The sequence below is a fragment of the Rhinichthys klamathensis genome, unplaced genomic scaffold, assembly GCF_029890125.1.
Source record: "Rhinichthys klamathensis goyatoka isolate OS25496 unplaced genomic scaffold, OSU_Roscu_1.1 h1tg000004l_1, whole genome shotgun sequence".
Lineage (NCBI taxonomy): Eukaryota > Metazoa > Chordata > Actinopteri > Cypriniformes > Leuciscidae > Rhinichthys > Rhinichthys klamathensis.
In genome coordinates this window covers 2,537,358-2,560,188 of record NW_026606557.1, presented here as the reverse complement: position 1 = coordinate 2,560,188, position 22,831 = coordinate 2,537,358, and the positions used below count along the sequence as shown (strand labels likewise).

The 22,831-nt window shown below is 43.7% G+C and overlaps 1 protein-coding gene across 1 annotated transcript in view; it reads right to left on the bottom strand.

Annotated features, from left to right (window-relative positions):
- Window positions 1–4,952: 4,952 nt before the first annotated feature.
- LOC130087419 (WAP four-disulfide core domain protein 3-like) overlaps window positions 4,953–22,831 on the bottom strand; it is a 31,021-nt gene continuing 13,142 nt past the window's right edge. The window contains exons 6-10 of the mRNA XM_056253703.1: window positions 20,886–20,908; window positions 19,602–19,739; window positions 13,034–13,171; window positions 5,313–5,450; window positions 4,953–5,110 (exon numbers count right to left, since the gene is read on the bottom strand). Of these exons, the coding sequence (XP_056109678.1) occupies window positions 4,953–5,110; window positions 5,313–5,450; window positions 13,034–13,171; window positions 19,602–19,739; window positions 20,886–20,908 (595 nt within the window). The remainder of the gene's footprint in view (window positions 5,111–5,312; window positions 5,451–13,033; window positions 13,172–19,601; window positions 19,740–20,885; window positions 20,909–22,831) is intronic.

The following is a 22,831-nucleotide window of genomic DNA, read 5'->3' as shown; positions in this document are numbered from 1 at the left end:
TACAGGTCGAAAAGAATAATATTTAATTCAGAATACTTGGATTCCATCTTTCACAGCCTCGTAACAAACATTTTTGTTGGAGCCGCGCGTTGGGCGTCCTCCAGAGGCTGCGGCGGATTGAAGACAAACTTACTTTGTTGGAACACGGCTGTTTATTCCGGTCGCTGCCAGAGCGCGGTAAGTTGCTTATAAGCACCGGATATTGTTTCTTTGATGAAACGTGTATAAGTGGCATCTCAGAGTGGTTTCGCTCCGAAGAAAAGCCACATAGTGATTAATTATCTCGAACAGTAAGAGTGTGTGCGCTCCAGGAACAACAATATATTTTTCGTTACAGACCATCGCCGTTCACGGCAGTCGGTTGTATTCATATTGAGCATTCAAATTAGGTAAGTATTTTTTATAAATTACATAGTCTTACACATGTAGCTATGTACATCCAATTTCATTGTTTTTGTTTGTTTTTTCTTATATAGGTAGTATATTTCAAGCAGTTGCGTTATATACGAGTGTTTTCGCTCTGTTTTCTGGACTGCTACCTACCTGGTACTTCTATTAACAGTGGGATAAGTATTACCACTAGTTTGGCTGTGTAAAAAAAAAAAAAAAAAAAAAAATCTAATTTGGTACCTTACCGTATAGAATTTTTGTGGCTCCCAGGGTGTTCTCGCTTGGCCTTCATTAAAGCACTGCTGTGGCAATATGGAACAGCTTAGCCTGACGTGCACTGTGTGCAGGGCCACTTTACAGCAGGACGATGGACATGACTGCTGTCCATCCTGCTTAGGATTGTAACATTTGAAGCAGGGCCTCACTGAGGATGCCTGTATGAATTGTAGCACCATGTCGTGGGAGCGGAGAACCTCCAGACTAGCTGCAGTAGAGGCACTCTTGACCTCAGAGGCCCCTCGGCAGGGAAAACTGTCGGCTAAGCGGAAAACGGTGGAAACGGTGAGCGTCTCCACCAGTAAGAGACATAGAGAGGATTCTTTAACCAATAGAGTGGAGGTGTTGACCTCAGAGTTTGCCCAGATTAAGTCTTTAATTCTAAATCTGCAACCAAGGGAGGCACCATCACCGATGTTGAGAAATCCCAGTAAGGAATTACCCGTTCCTGAGGAGGATATGCTGTCCATGGCAGCCTCTCAAAACCAGTTTCGGGAGGAGGGAAATGAGGAATTCTTATCAGTAAGCCACTCTCACTTCTCTCATGATGACTCTCAGAACACGGCACAGGGTTCAGCTGAAGGAGTAGAATCAGATCAGGATGTGGTGAGACAAGCCCTACAGATTGCGTTGGCACGCTTAAGCCTGGACAGTGGCAGCTCCCTCCAGTGCCTTTTTCAGAGGAACGGCAAAACCATCTGCTCTTAGCATTCCCCCATCCAAAGATTATATTGGGGAACTACAGAGGTGCTGGGCTAATCCCAAGTCACTTACTCATCATACCACAGCAAGCAGGGCCTTGGCAGCAATGCACGAAATAGACTCTTATGGCCTGGGTCAGATGCCGAAAGTGGATCCATTTATCGCCTCTTTTATCAAATCACCGGAAGAGGCTTGGAGACCTAATGCTCGCTGCCCACGACCTCAGTGCAGAATAACGGACGATCTTCTTAGTCAAGCGTACAATACTGCAGCACGCATGGATCGCATAGGGAATTCACTCTCCCATCTTATGCTGGTGCTATCCCAGTCTCTCCAACCTATTGGGGGTGATCCTTCAGCCCAAATACTAAGCGATGCATCATTGCAAGCATTCGCATTCATGTCACGAGAGTTGGGTAGACTCATGTCAACACTCACTCAGGCACGCCGGCAAGTATGGCTGGCACAGTCTCCATTGTCAGAGGCCTGTAGGAGAACACTTCGTGACCACCCTGTAGTCCCAGGCCAACTGTTTGGACCAGCGGCACAGCAAACGCTGGAACAGAGCATTCAGATGAATAAGACCAGACAGCAGCTGGCAGACCTAAGAGGAACTCCACCATCACAAGTTAGACAAGGGTATAGGGGACGGTATCCTACTCGCTCTCAACCTTTAGTTCGTTCTGGTGCTGTTCAGAGGAGCCACCCAAGGCAACTAGATCAGCATGTGCAGTACCCCAGAGCACGAGGACAACAAGTATTTAGGGCTCCAAGGGGCAGGACGTCAGGTCGGCCTACTTTCGCTGCGCCCTTATCAGAGATGGGTGAACAGTCTTGGGTGGGGGGCAGTGTGGCAGCACAGGATGATCAGGGGATTATAGAAACCCGAGCAAGCGACAAAAGACATAAATACCCTGGAGCTCCAAGCAGTGCAATTAGCTCTGAAGCATTTTGCGCCGGCCCTAAAGAATCGCCATATTCTCATCAGAACGGACAATACATCGGTGGTATATCATATCAACCATCAAGGTGGCACGAGGTCCAGTCAGTCCTTGAGAGTAGCACAAGACCTCCTGACATGGGCCTTCCCTCGATTCGCAAGCGTCAGGGTGATGCATATACCGGGAGTGTCGAATGTGGTGGCAGACTTCTTGTCTCGCCACAGACCTTTGCCAGGAGAATGGAGACTCAATCCAGAAGTTGTTCAGATGATTTGGCGACGATTTGGCAGAGCACAGGTGGACCTGTTTGCCTCAGAGACCTCGACCCACTGCCCCCTGTGGTTCTCCTGGACAGAGAAGTCCAGCCCGTTGGGTCAGGATGCGTTAGCACATGCCTGGCCAAATCTTCTACTCTATGCCTTTCCCCCGAACCCCTTAATTCTGCCAACTCTCCACAGAATTCTTCAAGGGAACCACAGGATGCTCCTAGTGGCACCGAACTGGCCAGGGAGACATTGGTTTCCAATGTTATGCAGGCTTCTCAATGGGGAGCCCTGGAGCCTACCCAGGAGGCAGGACCTACCCAGGAGGCAGGACCTGGCACTCAAACCCAGATCGGTTACAGCTCTGTGTCTGGCCGCTGAAGAGCCAGAATTACTGTTGAAGTCTTGTGATGTTAAGGTGCAAAACACAATCTTGAATTCTAGAGCACCTTCCACCAGGAATATCTATGCTTGCAGGTGGAAGCTTTTCACTGATTGGTGTACACCAAGAAGTTTGGTCCCAGACCACTGCCCAGTGCCAATGGTGTTGTGTTTTCTGCAGTCCCTGCTAGACAATAACAGGGCTCCCTCTACCCTAAAGGTATATGTGGCTGCAATTTCTGCCCAGCATGTAAAGGTAAATGGTCAATCACTAGGGTCACATATTCTAATCACCCGCTTTCTGAAAGGTGCTCAGCGATTGCACCCTGCTCCAACTGTTAGAGTACCCGCATGGGACCTCAGTCTGGTTTTAAGAACACTTGCACAACACCCATTTGAGCCAATGGAGCATTGTGACCTGAAGTGGCTTTCAATAAAGACTGTATTCCTTTTGGCAATAACGTCAGCCAAACGTGTTGGTGAGCTCCACGCATTGTCAACCAATACGTCCTGTATGCGTTGGAATGCGGATGGAATAATGGTGACATTGTGGCCTAACCCCTCATTCCTACCCAAAAGGCTCTTAACTTCATTTAGGAATCAACCAATTGAGTTGGTAGCACTTAATCGTTCTGTGTCTGACACACAAGAGCGCAATCCAATGGAACAAGTATGCCCAGTGCGAGCCCTTCGGGGCTATCTGAGTGCCACAGAGAAACTGCGACGGTCAGACCAACTCTTTCTCTGCTACGGCGGGCCAAGAAAAGGGCAGCCTCTGTAAAAGCAGAGGTTGTCACACTGGGTGGTGGAGGTCATTGTCCAGGCATATAAGGAAAACAACCTGACAGTGCCAGCCGGCATAAAATGCCATTCAACAAGAAGTATCTCAACATCTTGGGCAGCATTAAAAGGTGTACCTCTAATGGACATTTGTGCAGCGGCTAATTGGTCATCCACAGATACCTTTTCCAGATACTACAGGGTTAATGTGGTAGCCCCTGGTGCTCTGGAAGCGGCAGTCCTCTTGGGACCCTCAACTTCAGCTTAAGGTTAGGAGTAGCCTCCTCGTGACCTTGTTGTTATGAGTCATCCAGTGGGAAGCACTGCCTCTGGCGGTCAGTAAGAACGAAATAGAACGAGAGTTACGAATGTAACTACAGTTCTATGAGTTCTGGATGACCGCCAGAGCACCCTGTCACTCGGAGTCTCGCGAGAAGCAAACACACTGCATTCTATAAGAAGGCAATGTACACTCTATAGTGTAAGTGTGAGTCATTAAATGAGGATTAATTAGATAGGAGACGTGATATAGATGGGGTTACATTAACTAGTAGTTCTCTCATAAAGCATGGATAAAATAAATATAAATACAAGAGACAGTATACAAGACATAAAATTATCACACACAATGTCCTGGGATGCATGTTCATTTACAGATCAGTTTGTCTATAAATTAATGCAGGAAAGTCTGTTTTAAGGGCTGTAGGTCTTTCCTATGGCCTAGGTCTTGACCACATGACCATATTTTTCACAGCAATAAAGGCATCTTATCTGTATGTAACAAAAAGTTATGTGTCTGATTGTCTCAGTCGTTACACACCATTATAGTAATTTTTTCCACTCCCCCACAATGTGTTATGGCCATTTTGCAAGGATTATAATAATTAACAATTACCAACTCTCTCTTTCCAGCCCATACTTTCACTACCACATTTTCTTGTTCACTTCCCACTCCTAAGACTTGGTACGGTATTCCTTGCTTTATAAATGTAGCACACCCTCTTCCTCCTCCCCCCTCCCTTTTATCATACCTTACCACCACATAATCATATAAAACAAAATCCAATTGAGGTTTTAACCAAGTTTCCTGAATGCACACAATCTCTGTTTTTCTACCATACTAACAACAAATTGCTTAAAGTCCTGCCCATTAGCTAACAGATTTCTCGCATTCCATTGTAAAATCAGCATGATTAGGATTATGAACCTAATCATGATGTCACAATCTGGAGGCGTCACTGGAGGATTCGGCAGTTCGGCTGGAGGCGTCACTGGAGGATTCGGCAGCTCGGCTGGAGGCGTCGGCGGTTCGGCTGTAGCCTTCACTGCATGGATACAGATAATCCGCTTTAGTCAGTCCGTTTAGCGGAATCCAGTCTCAGATTTAGAGCATAAAACACAAATTGCAAGTTTCTTATTTTAAGTATTAATCGTAATCTATTAGTATTGTAAAGCCATCCGGTGCTTGTTCAGCTGAATACTTTTGACACAGAGAACGGTAAAGTAATTAAATCAAACAAGACAAACTGAAATCACGAGAAAGCCGACCCAAACACTAATATAATAACATATCAAATACCTATATATGGAGCCATACACTGATGTCCACATCCATTGCTGCAGCATTTCTCATTCTTCGGACAGTCACTGTCATAGTAACACAACTCGGCACACATTCCTGCTCCAGACTTTGAGCTTGGACACTCCCCTGGCTTTGCTGTTATACAGACACATGACAGAGAAACCACATCACTGAATACTGAATGTCTCATTCACCGCTTAAAAAATAAAGTTGTCAAAGATGATCGGAGTAGTTTTTACAGGAATATTCAGTCTTTCTACTTGGTAGTTTCATGTTTAGTTCAATCGGTTTCTTTGCAATTGTGAAATGTACTTGCAATTTCTGAGTGAAAACTTGTTTATACACCATTTTTTTCAGTGAAGATCTATAGCATCCATCATTAAACTCACTGAAAACAGGCGGCACGCACACAGCCCCACAGGGAAATTGACAGCATTTGTGTCCTCCAGAGCAGTCTCGATCACAAAGACATCCTCGACGGGACGGCACGACGGTCAGCTTCGCCGGACACTGACCGGACACTACAAAAGAGGATTCAAGAGGATAGTTAGGGGAGACCAGGAAGTGCTTTAATAGCTTGTTTCAGCATTTGCAGAACAGGGGTTTTGCAATATGTGCCTCAAACTTTAATAATATTCACATTTATCAGCTTCAAATCAAAGTAGCTTAGACATCTACCATTTATCACTAAACTGCGTCAATTAGTTTCAAAGACTGAGAGTGCCGTTACAACCTATAGTAGGGCGAGTAATAGTACAATGCTGATAGAAAACATGATGCACATCAGTAAATAGGTTGTTGTAACTAAGTGTACTTCAAAAATTGTTATGCCATCCCTCATTCCAAGCATTTTAATAGGCTACACAACACAAAAGTTATAGCTCCCCGTGTTATAGGCTATTGAAGGCATAAATAGTTGTTAAAATAGGGAAAACAAAACATGAAGCAGAAGTTTAAATTCAGGATTGATGTCTATGTGGTAACAACTGCGTAAGCATATAGCATGTTCTTGATTTACAGCAAACAAAAAAATACTATACATTAGAGATTGGATGGGTTTTACTTGTACAATGAAATAAATATGCATAAACTTATGACAGTTTTGCATATTTATACCTTGCTTATTATTGAAACTAAACCACCGTACAAAGTTAAACTTCCACTGGACGTCTGTACTGTACTTTTGTAAACCAATGTGCTGAGATGGGTCCAAGTCATATTTTGTAAGGCACGTTCTTCGGGCTGTGTAATAAACTAAAAGATCTTCTCACCTACGACTCCAGCGTCTGTTGTGCTCAAACATGCAGACAGACACAATAAAACAGCACTAAATGAGCAGTACACTCGAGCTGTCATCCTCACGACCTGCGATCTCACAATCACGTCTGCTAGAAGATGGGCTGAATTAGTGAGTCAGGAGGGGCAGGCAGGGAGAAACACAAACTACAATGAAAAACCGTGCCGCTGCATCAAAATATCTGCTGAATCCCACAACAAACGCTGTAAAAAAAAAAAGTGGGGTTTTAAAGATCTTCTTGAAAAAAACGCGTTTTTAAAGATCCAAGGAGGTCTAGGTAACTCCAACCCTGATGATTCTCACCTGCCTGCAGCTTTCTAGTAGCCAGGGACGGATTAAGGCGATGATGTGCCCTGGGCACGGATGTCTCAAAGGCCCCCTTCACCAATTTTTTGGACAACAGTGGGCAGGCAAGCCAGGCATTTTGAGGGGACCCCCGAGGGCTGGTCATTTAAACAATCAGAAATGTTAATAATAACAGACGCAGCAACATCTCTGCATCCCCCAGTGTGGGGCCTCTCGCTCGTTACGCTCGTTATGCTTTTACCTTTTTCAAACTGGTCTAGCGCTTACTCGCGGTAGGTAGAAAATGCATGATTTGATTTGTTAAACATGAAAATAACTTATCCGTCTGGCATGGCAGCTCGCTCTAACTTTAACCTAGATAAATGCATATCCAAGTGCGTGTGCGGAGTGTGCAGCGCGCACTGCATGGCAGGCGTCGGCGCGAACACTTGCATTTTCCTATCAACAGTGGAAACAACTTGAAATAGGCCTACTCAATCTTTTCTGGTCATAGGCCTGTACAGAAAAGAATAATGCATCAGTCGCAAGTAGCTACTTTTATTTTTGTAAACTCACAATAACAAGAAAACGTTGTGCTTTTGTAAAATAAAATAAAACAAACAGGGCGCGCTTTCATGGTCTCCGTGGCGTGAACTGGAGCGCGTCTCAAAAATGAACTGAAACACAGTGTATAGCCTCACATACATGATGAATATTTCTATATAAAGCTTGAAATGTCCACTTTTAAACGAAAAAATTCGAATCGAAAGCAAATACCGGCTGATTAGGCTGATATGATATGAAAGGTGCATTTCTCTCTAAAGGCGCATCCACTTTACAGCGGAGATATAGATATGATTGCAGCCGAGCCGACACTGATTTAATTAATTTATTTATTATTATTATTAAACAATAAAAATGCCTAGTTTTTTTCCAGACATATATTATCATTAGCCTGCTTTTGCTGGTGCTTTGAGGCAATATTTATGCATGCGCTTGCTTGAGCGTGGAATAGGCTATATGCCTCCACTCAGTATTTAAGCAGAAATTAATATTAACTTGAGATTAGTCGACTAATTGCTTAAAGGAATGACTACTAGTCGTCGACTAGAAAATCTTTAGTCAATGGCAATTCTAATCAATGCATTTAGGCTAGTTGACATTTATTTAGTTTTATTTAGTAGCCTAATTCTAGTATCCAGGTCTTTACGTTAAATTAGTTGAGTTAACAATTAGTTAATGAACTAAAATAATAAAACAAAGATTAAATTAAGATGCTATATAGCATTGCTTGTTCCACCACAAAAGACACTTTTTAAGGTGACAATCCGTTACACATTTGAAGATTTACTCTTGAAGATTGTTGTATTGTATTATATCTTCTGTTATAAAGATGAAGATTGACATTTCGTTAAAAAAATAAGCCCATAGGCTACTATTGTAAAACATAAACAACTTAGCCTATGTTCTGCCTTGGTTGTGGTTTTAAACTCATTTTTGTTTTGGTTTTTGAGTAACCGTCTTCTACGCGTGACTTTTATATTACGCAATGCTTTTCACTCGCCTCTAGATGTCCTTCTCAACAGCGCAGCAATACATTAAAATTATTTATTTGATTTATTTACTAGTTAATACTTTGCAACTGCAAAAAAAATCACATTATTCCTCAATATTTAACACAATTTTACTGAAAATAAAAATAAAATAAAAATAATTATTTGAAAAAAATAGACAGTACATTTTACAGGGCCCCCTGCTGGCCCAGTGCCCTGGGCAAGTGCCCAGTAGGCCCGTGCGTTAATCCGTGCCTGCTAGTAGCCTAATCTCGAAGACCTTGATTAGCTTGTTCAGGTGTTTGATTAGGATTGGATGTCGTAATAATTAAAGTAATTAGGAGATGATTGAGCGTTTGCCAAAAGAATCTGCAGTGGTCAGGTGGTACAGCGATCAAGTGGTACCAGTCGGAGTAGTAGGCTAGCACAAGTTTTAACCGTAATCAAAAAAAATCCGTTTGAATGTCCACTGCGATATCTTGTCCTTTTAACAGTTAATGGGTTTTCCAGTGCCCTGACACACTAGTCAATGTCCAGTGGCATCTTGCTTCTCTGTGTTCACAAGTTTCAGTCCTTTCAATATAAAAGTCTTCTCTACTGACTGACTCACTCATAAAGACAGTCTTTGCCACCATCTAATGGTGAAATAATGTAACTTCTGTTGCTGTTCACGGTCAGGGACTATTTTTTCCAGCTGAAGGAAGCCTTTGTGATTTTACTTCATGAAAGTTGCATTGGGTAACGCTTTAGATTACAGCCCGGAAAGTATTGTGTAATCAAGAGGAATTTACAGTGTAACTTTCTGTAATTATTGTGTACCTATAAAGTACTTACATGTAAGTATAAGCATACCTGCCAACTTTTGAGTTTTGCTCGGCGTGAGATTTGTTGACGACGGGGGGGGGGGGGGGGGGGGGGCGGGGGGGGTAGAGACGAGTGAGATTTGTTGACGGGGGGGGGGGGGGGTGGGGGGGGGGGGGGGGGGGCGGTCTCGCTCGCGCAAGGTCTCTCGCTCGCTCTACGCGGTTTGGAGAACAATCTCTGTCTCGCATGCACGCTCGCTCTAGATAACGGGAGATTTTTAACGAATTTGCGGTATAACTAGTCGATCACGAGTGGCTCAACAGGTAGATATATAGATAAACTCATCTTCCAGGCATTTGACCGCCCGGGTTGACACTTCAGCGTGAGAAATCGGGAGTGTGGCGTGTGAGCGTGTGAAACCAATCAAATGCGGGTGTCTCACGGCCAATGCGTGAGAGTTGGCAGCTATGTATAAGGGAACAATATGTAAAGTTTGGGGAATAAAGGGGTAACAACCAGGAGAAATAAAAAAATATTTATACTGTAAGTATTATAGAACTGAGGGGTACTTATACTACTATTATGACACAATCTTACATTTGGGAACAATTTAGCGAGAACATACACTGCGTACCTTTTTGTAATAATTGTGTACCAAGGCAATACATACTGTATCTTCTTAAAAATGACAGGGTACATATCTATGCATTTATAAAACAAAAAAATATATATTTGTTTTGATAGCAAAAGTGCAGATGTTTGGGCTAGCATGTTTCAAGGCAAGAAAAGCTAAGACTATTGCAATTGTTTTTAAATATACTGGGAAATAAATCCGGTTTCATGTGGTTACAGGGTAAGTGGTGCTTGTATAATAAATAAAGGTTTCCGAGTCAGTGATATAAGATTGTGTGTATGCATTTTTATTGTACTTACCCTGTAACTACATGGAACAAGAGGGTAACAAGCACCACTTTAATTTACAGCCCGCAATGTCACACTTACCCTGTAACTACATGGAACAAGAGGGTAACAAGCACCACTTTAATTTACAGCCCGCAATGTCACACTTTCCCTGTAACTACATGAAACAAGAGTATCTTTCCCCAATATTTAAGCAAAAGTTGCAATAGTTTTTGTTTTCAGTTCAATTCTTTTGTGTTAAAAAAATTACTTTATAAATGCATAGATATGTACCCTGTAATTTTTAAAAAGCCTATTCAGTATGTACTGGTTCACCATTATTTAAAAAAAAGGTATGTTCTTGCTAAATTGCTCCCAAATGTAAGATTGTTATATCATAATAGTAGAATAAGCACCCTTTAGTTCTTTAATACTTACAGAATAAATAATTGTTTAATTCTCCTGGTTGTTGCACCTTTATTCCCCAAACTTAAAATATTGTTCCCTTATACTTATATTGTAAGTACGTAATAGGTACACTATAATTACCGAACGTTACACTGTAAAATCGCTTCAATTACTCAGTACTTTCCGGGCTGTAATCTAAAGCGTTACCTTGCATGGATACATATTTTTTTGGCTTTAATTGTTGGATCGTGTGGTAACTCCGCTTCGCGTCGTGCCTAACAACACCCTTTAGCCGTGACTTATTTACGATACAGCACAGCCTCTTGTACCTTATTGCTTACATGTTATGTGCTTTGAGACATGAGGTAAATTAAAGGTGACATATTTTGCCCCTTTTCACAAGATGTAATATCTATGGTGTCCTCAGAATGTGTCTGTGAAATTACAGCTCAAAATACAACCCAGATCATTTATTATAGCTTGTCAAAGTTGCCCCTTTTTGGGTGTGAGCAAAAACGCACCATTTGTGTGTGTGTGTCCATTTAAATGCAAATGAGCTGCTGCTCCCCAGCTTCGGATACTCCGTCAATAACAAAACACGCGAATTTCAGACAAATTTCAGAAATAAGTAGCGGAGGGCAGCCTTACGGAGAGACTCAGGAAGAGGTTGCAACTTTTAGACTTAACCTGGACATTTCTGAATGGTTAGTGGATACAGTTATGTAGTTGTTGTGGAGTTATATTGATTCACCTAATCAACTTGCATGTGTCGTCATGTTTAACTTTTACACAAGTTGACAGTTCCCCGAGCTCTTTATAAGACAGCTGTGACATTTTTTGGTCAAAAAGTGCTCTGTGCAGCCAACGACAGAACGGTTTGAGTGCTTTGCTCAAACTTTTGCCATTGCGTTAGAACTGGTTTAGAACTCTCATCTCGTGGCGCTTTGCAGACTCTGCTGTGTGAGTTCATGTGTTTTGAAGGAGGTGTGGCTTTGGAGACACTCTGAAGAGGGGGTGGGATCTCACGCTTTCAAAGCTAGCCTGCCATTGCTAGCCTCTCCGCAATTGCCTACCCTACCTTTAAGCAAAACGTAAAATAGTTACGAATTGCTGTGAGATTGTCCAGAAGTTAAAAATATGTATGAATTTAACAAAGATTTAATGTAACTCAAGTGCTTAACTCCATTAATGAGAGGGGCCCATTTTGTGTGAAGATGAAAACGAAGGTCTTTCGTTACAAGACCTCTTGCACGTGTTTGGGTCTTGGTGAGGTGATTTTTTACTTTCCTAAAGCACTAATGCCAATGAACCATTATGTGAGAACAGCCAAATGAACACTGGCATACCAAAAACACCAACTCTACAATCAAGCAATTTTCTTTGTTTTTCCACAGACACAAAGAAAGAAGTCTTACCAAAGTGTGAGATTTATTTGGTGATAAACAGGGAAGACATCCCATACATTCAATGGTTAAATCAGCACACTTAACTTTATGCATGGCCACATTCTCTAAGACCCCCCATAAGGTGATGAGGACCCCCCCATATGGCCAGAACATTTGCCATCAGGGCGAGTTTGGTGACAGTTTTCAGCACACACTGCAGGCTTCACTGGAGGCTTGGGCTGTTCGGACGCAGGCTTCACTGGAGGCTTGGGCTGTTCGGACGCTGGCTTCACTGGAGGCTTGGGCTGTTCGGACGCCGGCTTCACTGGAGGCTTGGGCTGTCCGCCGGCAGGCTTCACTGGAGGCTTGGGCTGTTCGGACGCAGGCTTCACTGGAGGCTTGGGCTGTTCGCCGGCAGGCTTCACTGGAGGCTTGGGCTGTTCGGACGCAGGCTTCACTGGAGGCTTGGACGGATCAGACCCAGGCTTCACTGGAGGCTTGGGCGGTTCAGACGCAGGCTTCACTGGAGGCTTGGGCAGTTCGGCTGCAGGAGTCACTGGAGGATTCGGCAGTTCAGCTGCAGGAGTCAGCGGTTCGGCTGCAGGCGTCACTGGAGGATTCGGCGGCAGTTCGGCTGCAGGCGTCACTGGAGGATTCGGCAGTTCGGCTGGAGGCGTCACTGGAGGATTCGGCAGTTCGGCTGGAGGCGTCACTGGAGGATTCGGCAGTTCGGCTGCAGGCGTCACTGGAGGATTCGGCAGTTCGGCTGGAGGCGTCACTGGAGGATTCGGCAGCTCGGCTGGAGGCGTCGGCGGTTCGGCTGTAGCCTTCACTGCATGGATACAGATAATCCGCTTTAGTCAGTCCGTTTAGCGGAATCCAGTCTCAGATTTAGAGCATAAAACACAAATTGCAAGTTTCTTATTTTAAGTATTAATCGTAATCTATTAGTATTGTAAAGCCATCCGGTGCTTGTTCAGCTGAATACTTTTGACACAGAGAACGGTAAAGTAATTAAATCAAACAAGACAAACTGAAATCACGAGAAAGCCGACCCAAACACTAATATAATAACATATCAAATACCTATATATGGAGCCATACACTGATGTCCACATCCATTGCTGCAGCATTTCTCATTGTTCGGACAGTCACTGTCATAGTAACACAACTCGGCACACATTCCTGCTCCAGACTTTGTGCTTGGACACTCCCCTGGCTTTGCTGTTATACAGACACATGACAGAGAAACCACATCACTGAATACTGAATGTCTCATTCACCGCTTAAAAAATAAAGTTGTCAAAGATGATCGGAGTAGTTTTTACAGGAATATTCAGTCTTTCTACTTGGTAGTTTCATGTTTAGTTCAATGTGTTACTTGCGGTTTCTTTGCAATTGTGAAATGTACTTGCAATTTCTGAGTGAAAACTTGTTTATACACCATTTTTTTCAGTGAAGATCTATAGCATCCATCATTAAACTCACTGAAAACAGGCGGCACGCACACAGCCCCACAGGGAAATTGACAGCATTTGTGTCCTCCAGAGCAGTCTCGATCACAAAGACATCCTCGACGGGACGGCACGACGGTCAGCTTCGCCGGACACTGACCGGACACTACAGAAGAGGATTCAAGAGGATAGTTAGGGGAGACCAGGAAGTGCTTTAATAGCTTGTTTCAGCATTTGCAGAACAGGGGTTTTGCAATATGTGCCTCAAACTTTAATAATATTCACATTTATCAGCTTCAAATCAAAGTAGCTTAGACATCTACCATTTATCACTAAACTGCGTCAATTAGTTTCAAAGACTGAGAGTGCCGTTACAACCTATAGTAGGGCGAGTAATAGTACAATGCTGATAGAAAACATGATGCACATCAGTAAATAGGTTGTTGTAACTAAGTGTACTTCAAAAATGGTTATGCCATCCCTAATTCCAAGCATTTTAATAGGCTACACAACACAAAAGTTATAGCTCCCCGTGTTATAGGCTATTGAAGGCATAAATAGTTGTTAAAATAGGGAAAACAAAACATGAAGCAGAAGTTTAAATTCAGGATTGATGTCTATGTGGTAACAACTGCGTAAGCATATAGCATGTTCTTGATTTACAGCAAACAAAAAAATACTATACATTAGAGATTGGATGGGTTTTACTTGTACAATGAAATAAATATGCATAAACTTATGACAGTTTTGCATATTTATACCTTGCTTATTATTGAAACTAAACCACCGTACAAAGTTAAACTTCCACTGGACGTCTGTACTGTACTTTTGTAAACCAATGTGCTGAGATGGGTCCAAGTCATATTTTGTAAGGCACGTTCTTCGGGCTGTGTAATAAACTAAAAGATCTTCTCACCTACGACTCCAGCGTCTGTTGTGCTCAAACATGCAGACAGACACAATAAAACAGCACTAAATGAGCAGTACACTCGAGCTGTCATCCTCACGACCTGCGATCTCACAATCAACTCTGCTAGAAGATGGGCTGAATTAGTGAGTCAGGAGGGGCAGGCAGGGAGAAACACAAACTACAATGAAAAACCGTGCCGCTGCATCAAAATATCTGCTGAATCCCACAACAAACGCTGTAAAAAAACAAGTTGGGTTTTAAAGATCTTCTTGAAAAAAACGCGTTTTTAAAGATCCAAGGAGGTCTAGGTAACTCCAACCCTGATGATTCTCACCTGCCTGCAGCTTTCTAGTAGCCTAATCTCGAAGACCTTGATTAGCTTGTTCAGGTGTTTGATTAGGATTGGATGTCGTAATAATTAAAGTAATTAGGAGATGATTGAGCGTTTGCCAAAAGAATCTGCAGTGGTCAGGTGGTACAGCGATCAAGTGGTACCAGTCGGAGTAGTAGGCTAGCACAAGTTTTAACCGTAATCAAAAAAAATCCGTTTGAATGTCCACTGCGATATCTTGTCCTTTTAACAGTTAATGGGTTTTCCAGTGCCCTGACACACTAGTCAATTTCCAGTTGCATCTTGCTTCTCCGTGTTCACAAGTTTCAGTCCTTTTAATATAAAAGTCTTCTCTACTGACTGACTCACTCATAAAGACAGTCTTTGCCACCATCTAATGGTGAAATAGTAACTTCTGTTGCTGTTCACGGTCAGGGACTATTTTTTCCAGCTGAAGGAAGCCTTTGTGATTTTACTTCATGAAAGTTGCATTGATACATATTTTTTTGGCTTTAATTGTTGCATCGTGTGGTAACTCCGCTTCGCGTCGTGCCTAACAACACCCTTTAGCCGTGACTTATTTACGATACAGCACAGCCTCTCGTACCTTATTGCTTACATGTTATGTGCTTTGAGACATGAGGTAAATTAAAGGTGACATATTATGCCCCTTTTCACAAGATGTAATATCTATGGTGTCCTCAGAATGTGTCTGTGAAATTACAGCTCAAAATACAACCCAGATCATTTATTATAGCTTGTCAAAGTTGCCCCTTTTTGGGTGTGAGCAAAAACGCACCATTTTTGTGTGTGTGTCCATTTAAATGCAAATGAGCTGCTGCTCCCCAGCTTCGGATACTCCGTCAATAACAAAACACGCGAATTTCAGACAAATTTCAGAAATAAGTAGCGGAGGGCAGCCTTACGGAGAGACTCAGGAAGAGGTTGCAACTTTTAGACTTAACCTGGACATTTGTGACCCGTCACGGAAACCAGGGACACAAGTCGGCAGCACAACTTGCGAGCAAAATGAGAAAGAAGCGTTTTTTTCCAAAATTGGTGATTTCCGCTTTTTTGCAGAATCTGTTAGTTGAGATCATGAAGAAGCCTCTACATGTTTGAGATAACAGTATTGGTATATTTAAAAGCGTACATTTTGAGGTTGAAATCGGCTTGTTTTTCGGAGATTCTAGCATGCAGTAGGGGCGTGTCATTGTCTGTGTGTATTTCCATACTGAATAGCCGCCGGCGCTTTTGCCCCCGCCCCCCAACAGCGTGGCTACTTAATATGCAGCGCTCTGGCCGGCTCTATCTGATATCAAAATTCAATGAAGATGGACGCCGCAAAGATTGTCGCAGACGAGCTGAAGCGTGGCAGTTACACCGAAAATGTTTTCGCCGCACTTTGTGGGCTCGGGAAACTGAACCGGAGGTATGGGCGCGGCGCGCGCGCCCTCGGTGCTTGAATACGGCGGCTCGGCTCGCTGACAGCGGTGGCTAACTGTTTCATATGTGATGTCCCGATTGCTTTGAATGGGGAACGTTTTGTGAACAGGGAACAGACTTAATGGACTGGCAACAATCTCCATAGAACATGAACTGGCACAGAGAATCGAAATAGAGGATGCAGTTAAGACCTTTGCTGCGATGAAGGCCTGCCGTGCGCGTTTCTGAAACGTAAGTTAAGCTTCATTTGCTCTCTAGTCGTTATTTAAGATGCTGAACCTGCTGATGATATAATGTGCTTGCGGACATTTCATTTGTGTGTGTATACGCACATAAGAAAGTGGTGTAAAGAGATTTGCAACAGTAATCTGAGGAGGAAATATGATTATTTGGAAAATTCCTGTCATGACTGCTTAAAGAAAAATGCCAGCAGGCATTTACCTCCTGCATAAACTTTAATATTGTTGACATTTTGGGCACACTCGCGTTGCGCACTATTTGCGTTATATGTAGGCCTATGGCTTATTGGTCTTTGTGTGTTGTTGCTGGTTTTGCGTTATATGTATATGGCATATTGGTCTTTGTGTGTTGTTGCTGGTAAACGTTGCAAATAGAGGGGCAGCACAATTGTTTTTCGCCTAGAGCGGCAGAAGTGCATTCGCCGGTCCTGGGGGTGAGTTTGCATTAAGCATTAAAGTTTGTCGTTTTGTTTTAATTCTAAGAACACGTACATGTTATCTCATGTTTAGTCTGTTTAGACCTTCCCATACCTACCTATTGTTATTAGCTAGCTCAGGAAAGAAAAAAAAGCTGTAAAGCACAGGGGGAGCTTTACAGGGGGTATGGCTTATCTAAATGAGATGTAAATGAGCCCTATTGTCACTCCCAGCAGGAGAGAGAGGTGAGAATGCACAATCTTTTGAGGCCGTTTTCTCCCATTTTACCTTTTTTGAGTTCCTACCTTCAAATGGCCACAACTTCTCCAAATATTATCAGATTTCCACGTGTTACACATCGTTGGAAAGCTTGGAGACTACACTTTCAGAATCTATGAATAACTCAAAATGCCGAAGAACCGACTTGTGTCCCTAGTTTCCGTGATCGGTCACATTTCTGAATGGTTAGTGGATACAGTTATGTAGTTGTTGTGGAGTTATATTGATTCACCTCATCAACTTGCATGTGCCGTCATGTTTAACTTTTACACAAGTTGACAGTTCCCCGAGCTCTTTATAAGACAGCTGTGACATTTTTTGGTCAAATAGTGCTCTGTGCAGCCAACGACAGAACGGTTTGAGTGCTTTGCTCGAACTTTTGCCATTGCGTTAGAACTGGTTTAGAACTCTCATCTCGTGGCGCTTTGCAGACTCTGCTGTGTGAGTTAATGTGTTTTGAAGGAGGTGTGGCTTTGGAAACACTCTGAAGAGGGGGTGGGATCTCACGCTTTCAAAGCTAGCCTGCCATTGCTAGCCTCTCCGCAATTGCCTACCCTACCTTTAAGCAAAACGTAAAATAGTTACAAATTGCTGTGAGATTGTCCAGAAGTTAAAAATATGTATGAATTTAACAAAGATTTAATGTAACTCAAGTGCTTAACTCCATTAATGAGAGGGGCCCATTTTGTGTGAAGATGAAAACAGAGGTCTTTCGTTACAAGACCTCTTGCACGTGTTTGGGTCTTGGTGAGGTGATTTTTACTTTCCTAAAGCACTAATGCCAATGAACCATTATGTGAGAACAGCCAAATGAACACTGGCATACCAAAAACACCAACTCTACAATCAAGCAATTTTCTTTGTTTTTCCACAGACACAAAGAAAGAAGTCTTACCAAAGTGTGAGATTTATTTGGTGATAAACAGGGAAGACATCCCATACATTCAATGGTTAAATCAGCACACTTAACTTTATGCATGGCCACATTCTCTAAGACCCCCCATAAGGTGATGAGGACCCCCCCATATGGCCAGAACATTTGCCATCAGGGCGAGTTTGGTGACAGTTTTCAGCACACACTGCAGGCTTCACTGGAGGCTTGGGCTGTTCGGACGCCGGCTTCACTGGAGGCTTGGGCTGTTCGGACGCCGGCTTCACTGGAGGCTTGGGCTGTTCGGACGCCGGCTTCACTGGAGGCTTGGGCTGTTCGGACGCCGGCTTCACTGGAGGCTTGGGCTGTTCGGACGCCGGCTTCACTGGAGGCTTGGGCTGTTCGGACGCCGGCTTCACTGGAGGCTTGGGCTGTTCGGACGCCGGCTTCACTGGAGGCTTGGGCTGTTCGGACGCCGGCTTCACTGGAGGCTTGGGCTGTTCGGACGCCGGCTTCACTGGAGGCTTGGGCTGTTCGGACGCCGGCTTCACTGGAGGCTTGGGCTGTTCGGACGCCGGCTTCACTGGAGGCTTGGGCTGTTCGGACGCCGGCTTCACTGGAGGCTTGGGCTGTTCGGACGCCGGCTTCACTGGAGGCTTGGGCTGTTCGGACGCCGGCTTCACTGGAGGCTTGGGCTGTTCGGACGCCGGCTTCACTGGAGGCTTGGGCTGTTCGGACGCCGGCTTCACTGGAGGCTTGGGCTGTTCGCCGGCAGGCTTCACGGGAGGCTTGGGCTGTTCCCCAGCAGGCTTCACGGGAGGCTTGGGCTGTTCGCCGGCAGGCTTCACGGGAGGTTTGGGCTGTTCGGACGCAGGCTTCACTGGAGGCTTGGGCTGTTCACCGGCAGGCTTCACGGGAGGTTTGGGCTGTTCGCCGGCAGGCTTCACTGGAGGCTTGGGCTGTTCGCCGGCAGGCTTCACGGGAGGTTTGGGCTGTTCGCCGGCAGGCTTCACGGGAGGTTTGGGCGGTTCGCCGGCAGGCTTCACGGGAGACTTGGGCGGTTCGCCTGCAGGCTTCACTGGAGGCTTGGGCTGTTCGCCGGCAGGCTTCAATGGAGGCTTGGGCTGTTCGCCGGCAGGCTTCACTGGAGGCTTGGGCTGTTCGGACGCAGGCTTTACTGGAGGCTTGGACGGATCAGACCCAGGCTTCACTGGAGGATTCGGCAGTTCAGCTGCAGGAGTCAGCGGTTCGGCTGCAGGCGTCACTGGAGGATTCGGCGGCAGTTCGGCTGCAGGCGTCACTGGAGGATTCGGCAGTTCGGCTGGAGGCGTCACTGGAGGATTCGGCAGTTCGGCTGCAGGCGTCACTGGAGGATTCGGCAGTTCGGCTGGAGGCGTCACTGGAGGATTCGGCAGCTCGGCTGGAGGCGTCGGCGGTTCGGCTGTAGCCTTCACTGCATGGATACAGATAATCCGCTTTAGTCAGTCCGTTTAGCGGAATCCAGTCTCAGATTTAGAGCATAAAACACAAATTGCAAGTTTCTTATTTTAAGTATTAATCGTAATCTATTAGTATTGTAAAGCCATCCGGTGCTTGTTCAGCTGAATACTTTTGACACAGAGAACGGTAAAGTAATTAAATCAAACAAGACAAACTGAAATCACGAGAAAGCCGACCCAAACACTAATATAATAACATATCAAATACCTATATATGGAGCCATACACTGATGTCCACATCCATTGCTGCAGCATTTCTCATTGTTCGGACAGTCACTGTCATAGTAACACAACTCGGCACACATTCCTGCTCCAGACTTTGTGCTTGGACACTCCCCTGGCTTTGCTGTTAAACAGACACATGACAGAGAAACCACATCACTGAATACTGAATGTCTCATTCACCACTTAAAAAATAAAGTTGTCAAAGATGATCGGAGTAGTTTTTACAGGAATATTCAGTCTTTCTACTTGGTAGTTTCATGTTTAGTTCAATGTGTTACTTGCGGTTTCTTTGCAATTGTGAAATGTACTTGCAATTTCTGAGTGAAAACTTGTTTATACACCATTTTTTTCAGTGAAGATCTATAGCATCCATCATTAAACTCACTGAAAACAGGCGGCACGCAAACAGACCCACAGGGAAATTGACAGCATTTGTGTCCTCCAGAGCAGTCTCGATCACAAAGACATCCTCGACGGGACGGCACGACGGTCAGCTTCGCCGGACACTGACCAGACACTACAGAAGAGGATTCAAGAGGATAGTTAGGGGAGACCAGGAAGTGCTTTAATAGCTTGTTTCAGCATTTGCAGAACAGGGGTTTTGCAATATGTGCCTCAAACTTTAATAATATTCACATTTATCAGCTTCAAATCAAAGTAGCTTAGACATCTACCATTTATCACTAAACTGCGTCAATTAGTTTCAAAGACTGAGAGTGCCGTTACAACCTATAGTAGGGCGAGTAATAGTACAATGCTGATAGAAAACATGATGCACATCAGTTAATAGGTTGTTGTAACTAAGTGGACTTCAAAAATGGTTATGCCATCCCTAATTCCAAGCATTTTAATAAGCTACACAACACAAAAGTTATAGCTCCCCGTGTTATAGGCTATTGAAGGCATAAATAGTTGTTAAAATAGGGAAAACAAAACATGAAGCAGAAGCGTAAATTCAGGATTGATGTCTATGTGGTAACAACTGCGTAAGCATATAGCATGTTCTTGATTTACAGCAAACAAAAAAATACTATACATTAGAGATTGGATGGGTTTTACTTGTACAATGAAATAAATATGCATAAACTTATGACAGTTTTGCATATTTATACCTTGCTTATTATTGAAACTAAACCACCGTACAAAGTTAAACTTCCACTGGACGTCTGTACTGTACTTTTGTAAACCAATGTGCTGAGATGGGTCCAAGTCATATTTTGTAAGGCACGTTCTTCGGGCTGTGTAATAAACTAAAAGATCTTCTCACCTACGACTCCAGCGTCTGTTGTGCTCAAACATGCAGACAGACACAATAAAACAGCACTAAATGAGCAGTACACTCGAGCTGTCATCCTCACGACCTGCGATCTCACAATCAACTCTGCTAGAAGATGGGCTGAATTAGTGAGTCAGGAGGGGCAGGCAGGGAGAAACACAAACTACAATGAAAAACCGTGCCGCTGCATCAAAATATCTGCTGAATCCCACAACAAATGCTGTAAAAAAAAAGTTGGGTTTTAAAGATCTTCTTGAAAAAAACGCGTTTTTAAAGATCCAAGGAGGTCTAGGTAACTCCAACCCTGATGATTCTCACCTGCCTGCAGCTTTCTAGTAGCCTAATCTCGAAGACCTTGATTAGCTTGTTCAGGTGTTTGATTAGGATTGGATGTCGTAATAATTAAAGTAATTAGGAGATGATTGAGCGTTTGCCAAAAGAATCTGCAGTGGTCAGGTGGTACAGCGATCAAGTGGTACCAGTCGGAGTAGTAGGCTAGCACAAGTTTTAACCGTAATCAAAAAAAATCCGTTTGAATGTCCACTGCGATATCTTGTCCTTTTAACAGTTAATGGGTTTTCCAGTGCCCTGACACACTAGTCAATTTCCAGTTGCATCTTGCTTCTCCGTGTTCACAAGTTTCAGTCCTTTCAATATAAAAGTCTTCTCTACTGACTGACTCACTCATAAAGACAGTCTTTGCCACCATCTAATGGTGAAATAGTAACTTCTGTTGCTGTTCACGGTCAGGGACTATTTTTTCCAGCTGAAGGAAGCCTTTGTGATTTTACTTCATGAAAGTTGCATTGATACATATTTTTTTGGCTTTAATTGTTGCATCGTGTGGTAACTCCGCTTCGCGCCTAACAACACCCTTTAGCCAGGGGCGTAATTTGTGGGGGGGATGGGGGGGATATAACCCCCCCAATATTTAAATCTATGCATTACAACCCCCCCATTATTTATACCATGATCACAATATCAGGAGGCATACCCAAACTTCAACCCCCCCAATGTTCAAACCAAATCTACGCCCTTGCCTTTAGCCGTGACTTATTTACGATACAGCACAGCCTCTCGTACCTTATTGCTTACATGTTATGTGCTTTGAGACATGAGGTAAATTAAAGGTGACATATTTTGCCCCTTTTCACAAGATGTAATATCTATGGTGTCCTCAGAATGTGTCTGTGAAATTACAGCTCAAAATACAACCCAGATTATTTATTATAGCTTGTCAAAGTTGCCCCTTTTTGGGTGTGAGCAAAAACGCACCATTTTTGTGTGTGTCCATTTAAATGCAAATGAGCTGCTGCTCCCCAGCTTCGGATACTCCGTCAATAACAAAACACGCGAATTTCAGACAAATTTCAGAAATAAGTAGCGGAGGGCAGCCTTACGGAGAGACTCAGGAAGAGGTTGCAACTTTTAGACTTAACCTGGACATTTCTGAATGGTTAGTGGATACAGTTATGTAGTTGTTGTGGAGTTATATTGATTCACCTCATCAACTTGCATGTGCCGTCATGTTTAACTTTTACACAAGTTGACAGTTCCCCGAGCTCTTTATAAGACAGCTGTGACATTTTTTGGTCAAATAGTGCTCTGTGCAGCCAACGACAGAACGGTTTGAGTGCTTTGCTCGAACTTTTGCCATTGCGTTAGAACTGGTTTAGAACTCTCATCTCGTGGCGCTTTGCAGACTCTGCTGTGTGAGTTCATGTGTTTTGAAGGAGGTGTGGCTTTGGAAACACTCTGAAGAGGGGGTGGGATCTCACGCTTTCAAAGCTAGCCTGCCATTGCTAGCCTCTCCGCAATTGCCTACCCTACCTTTAAGCAAAACGTAAAATAGTTACGAATTGCTGTGAGATTGTCCAGAAGTTAAAAATATGTATGAATTTAACAAAGATTTAATGTAACTCAAGTGCTTAACTCCA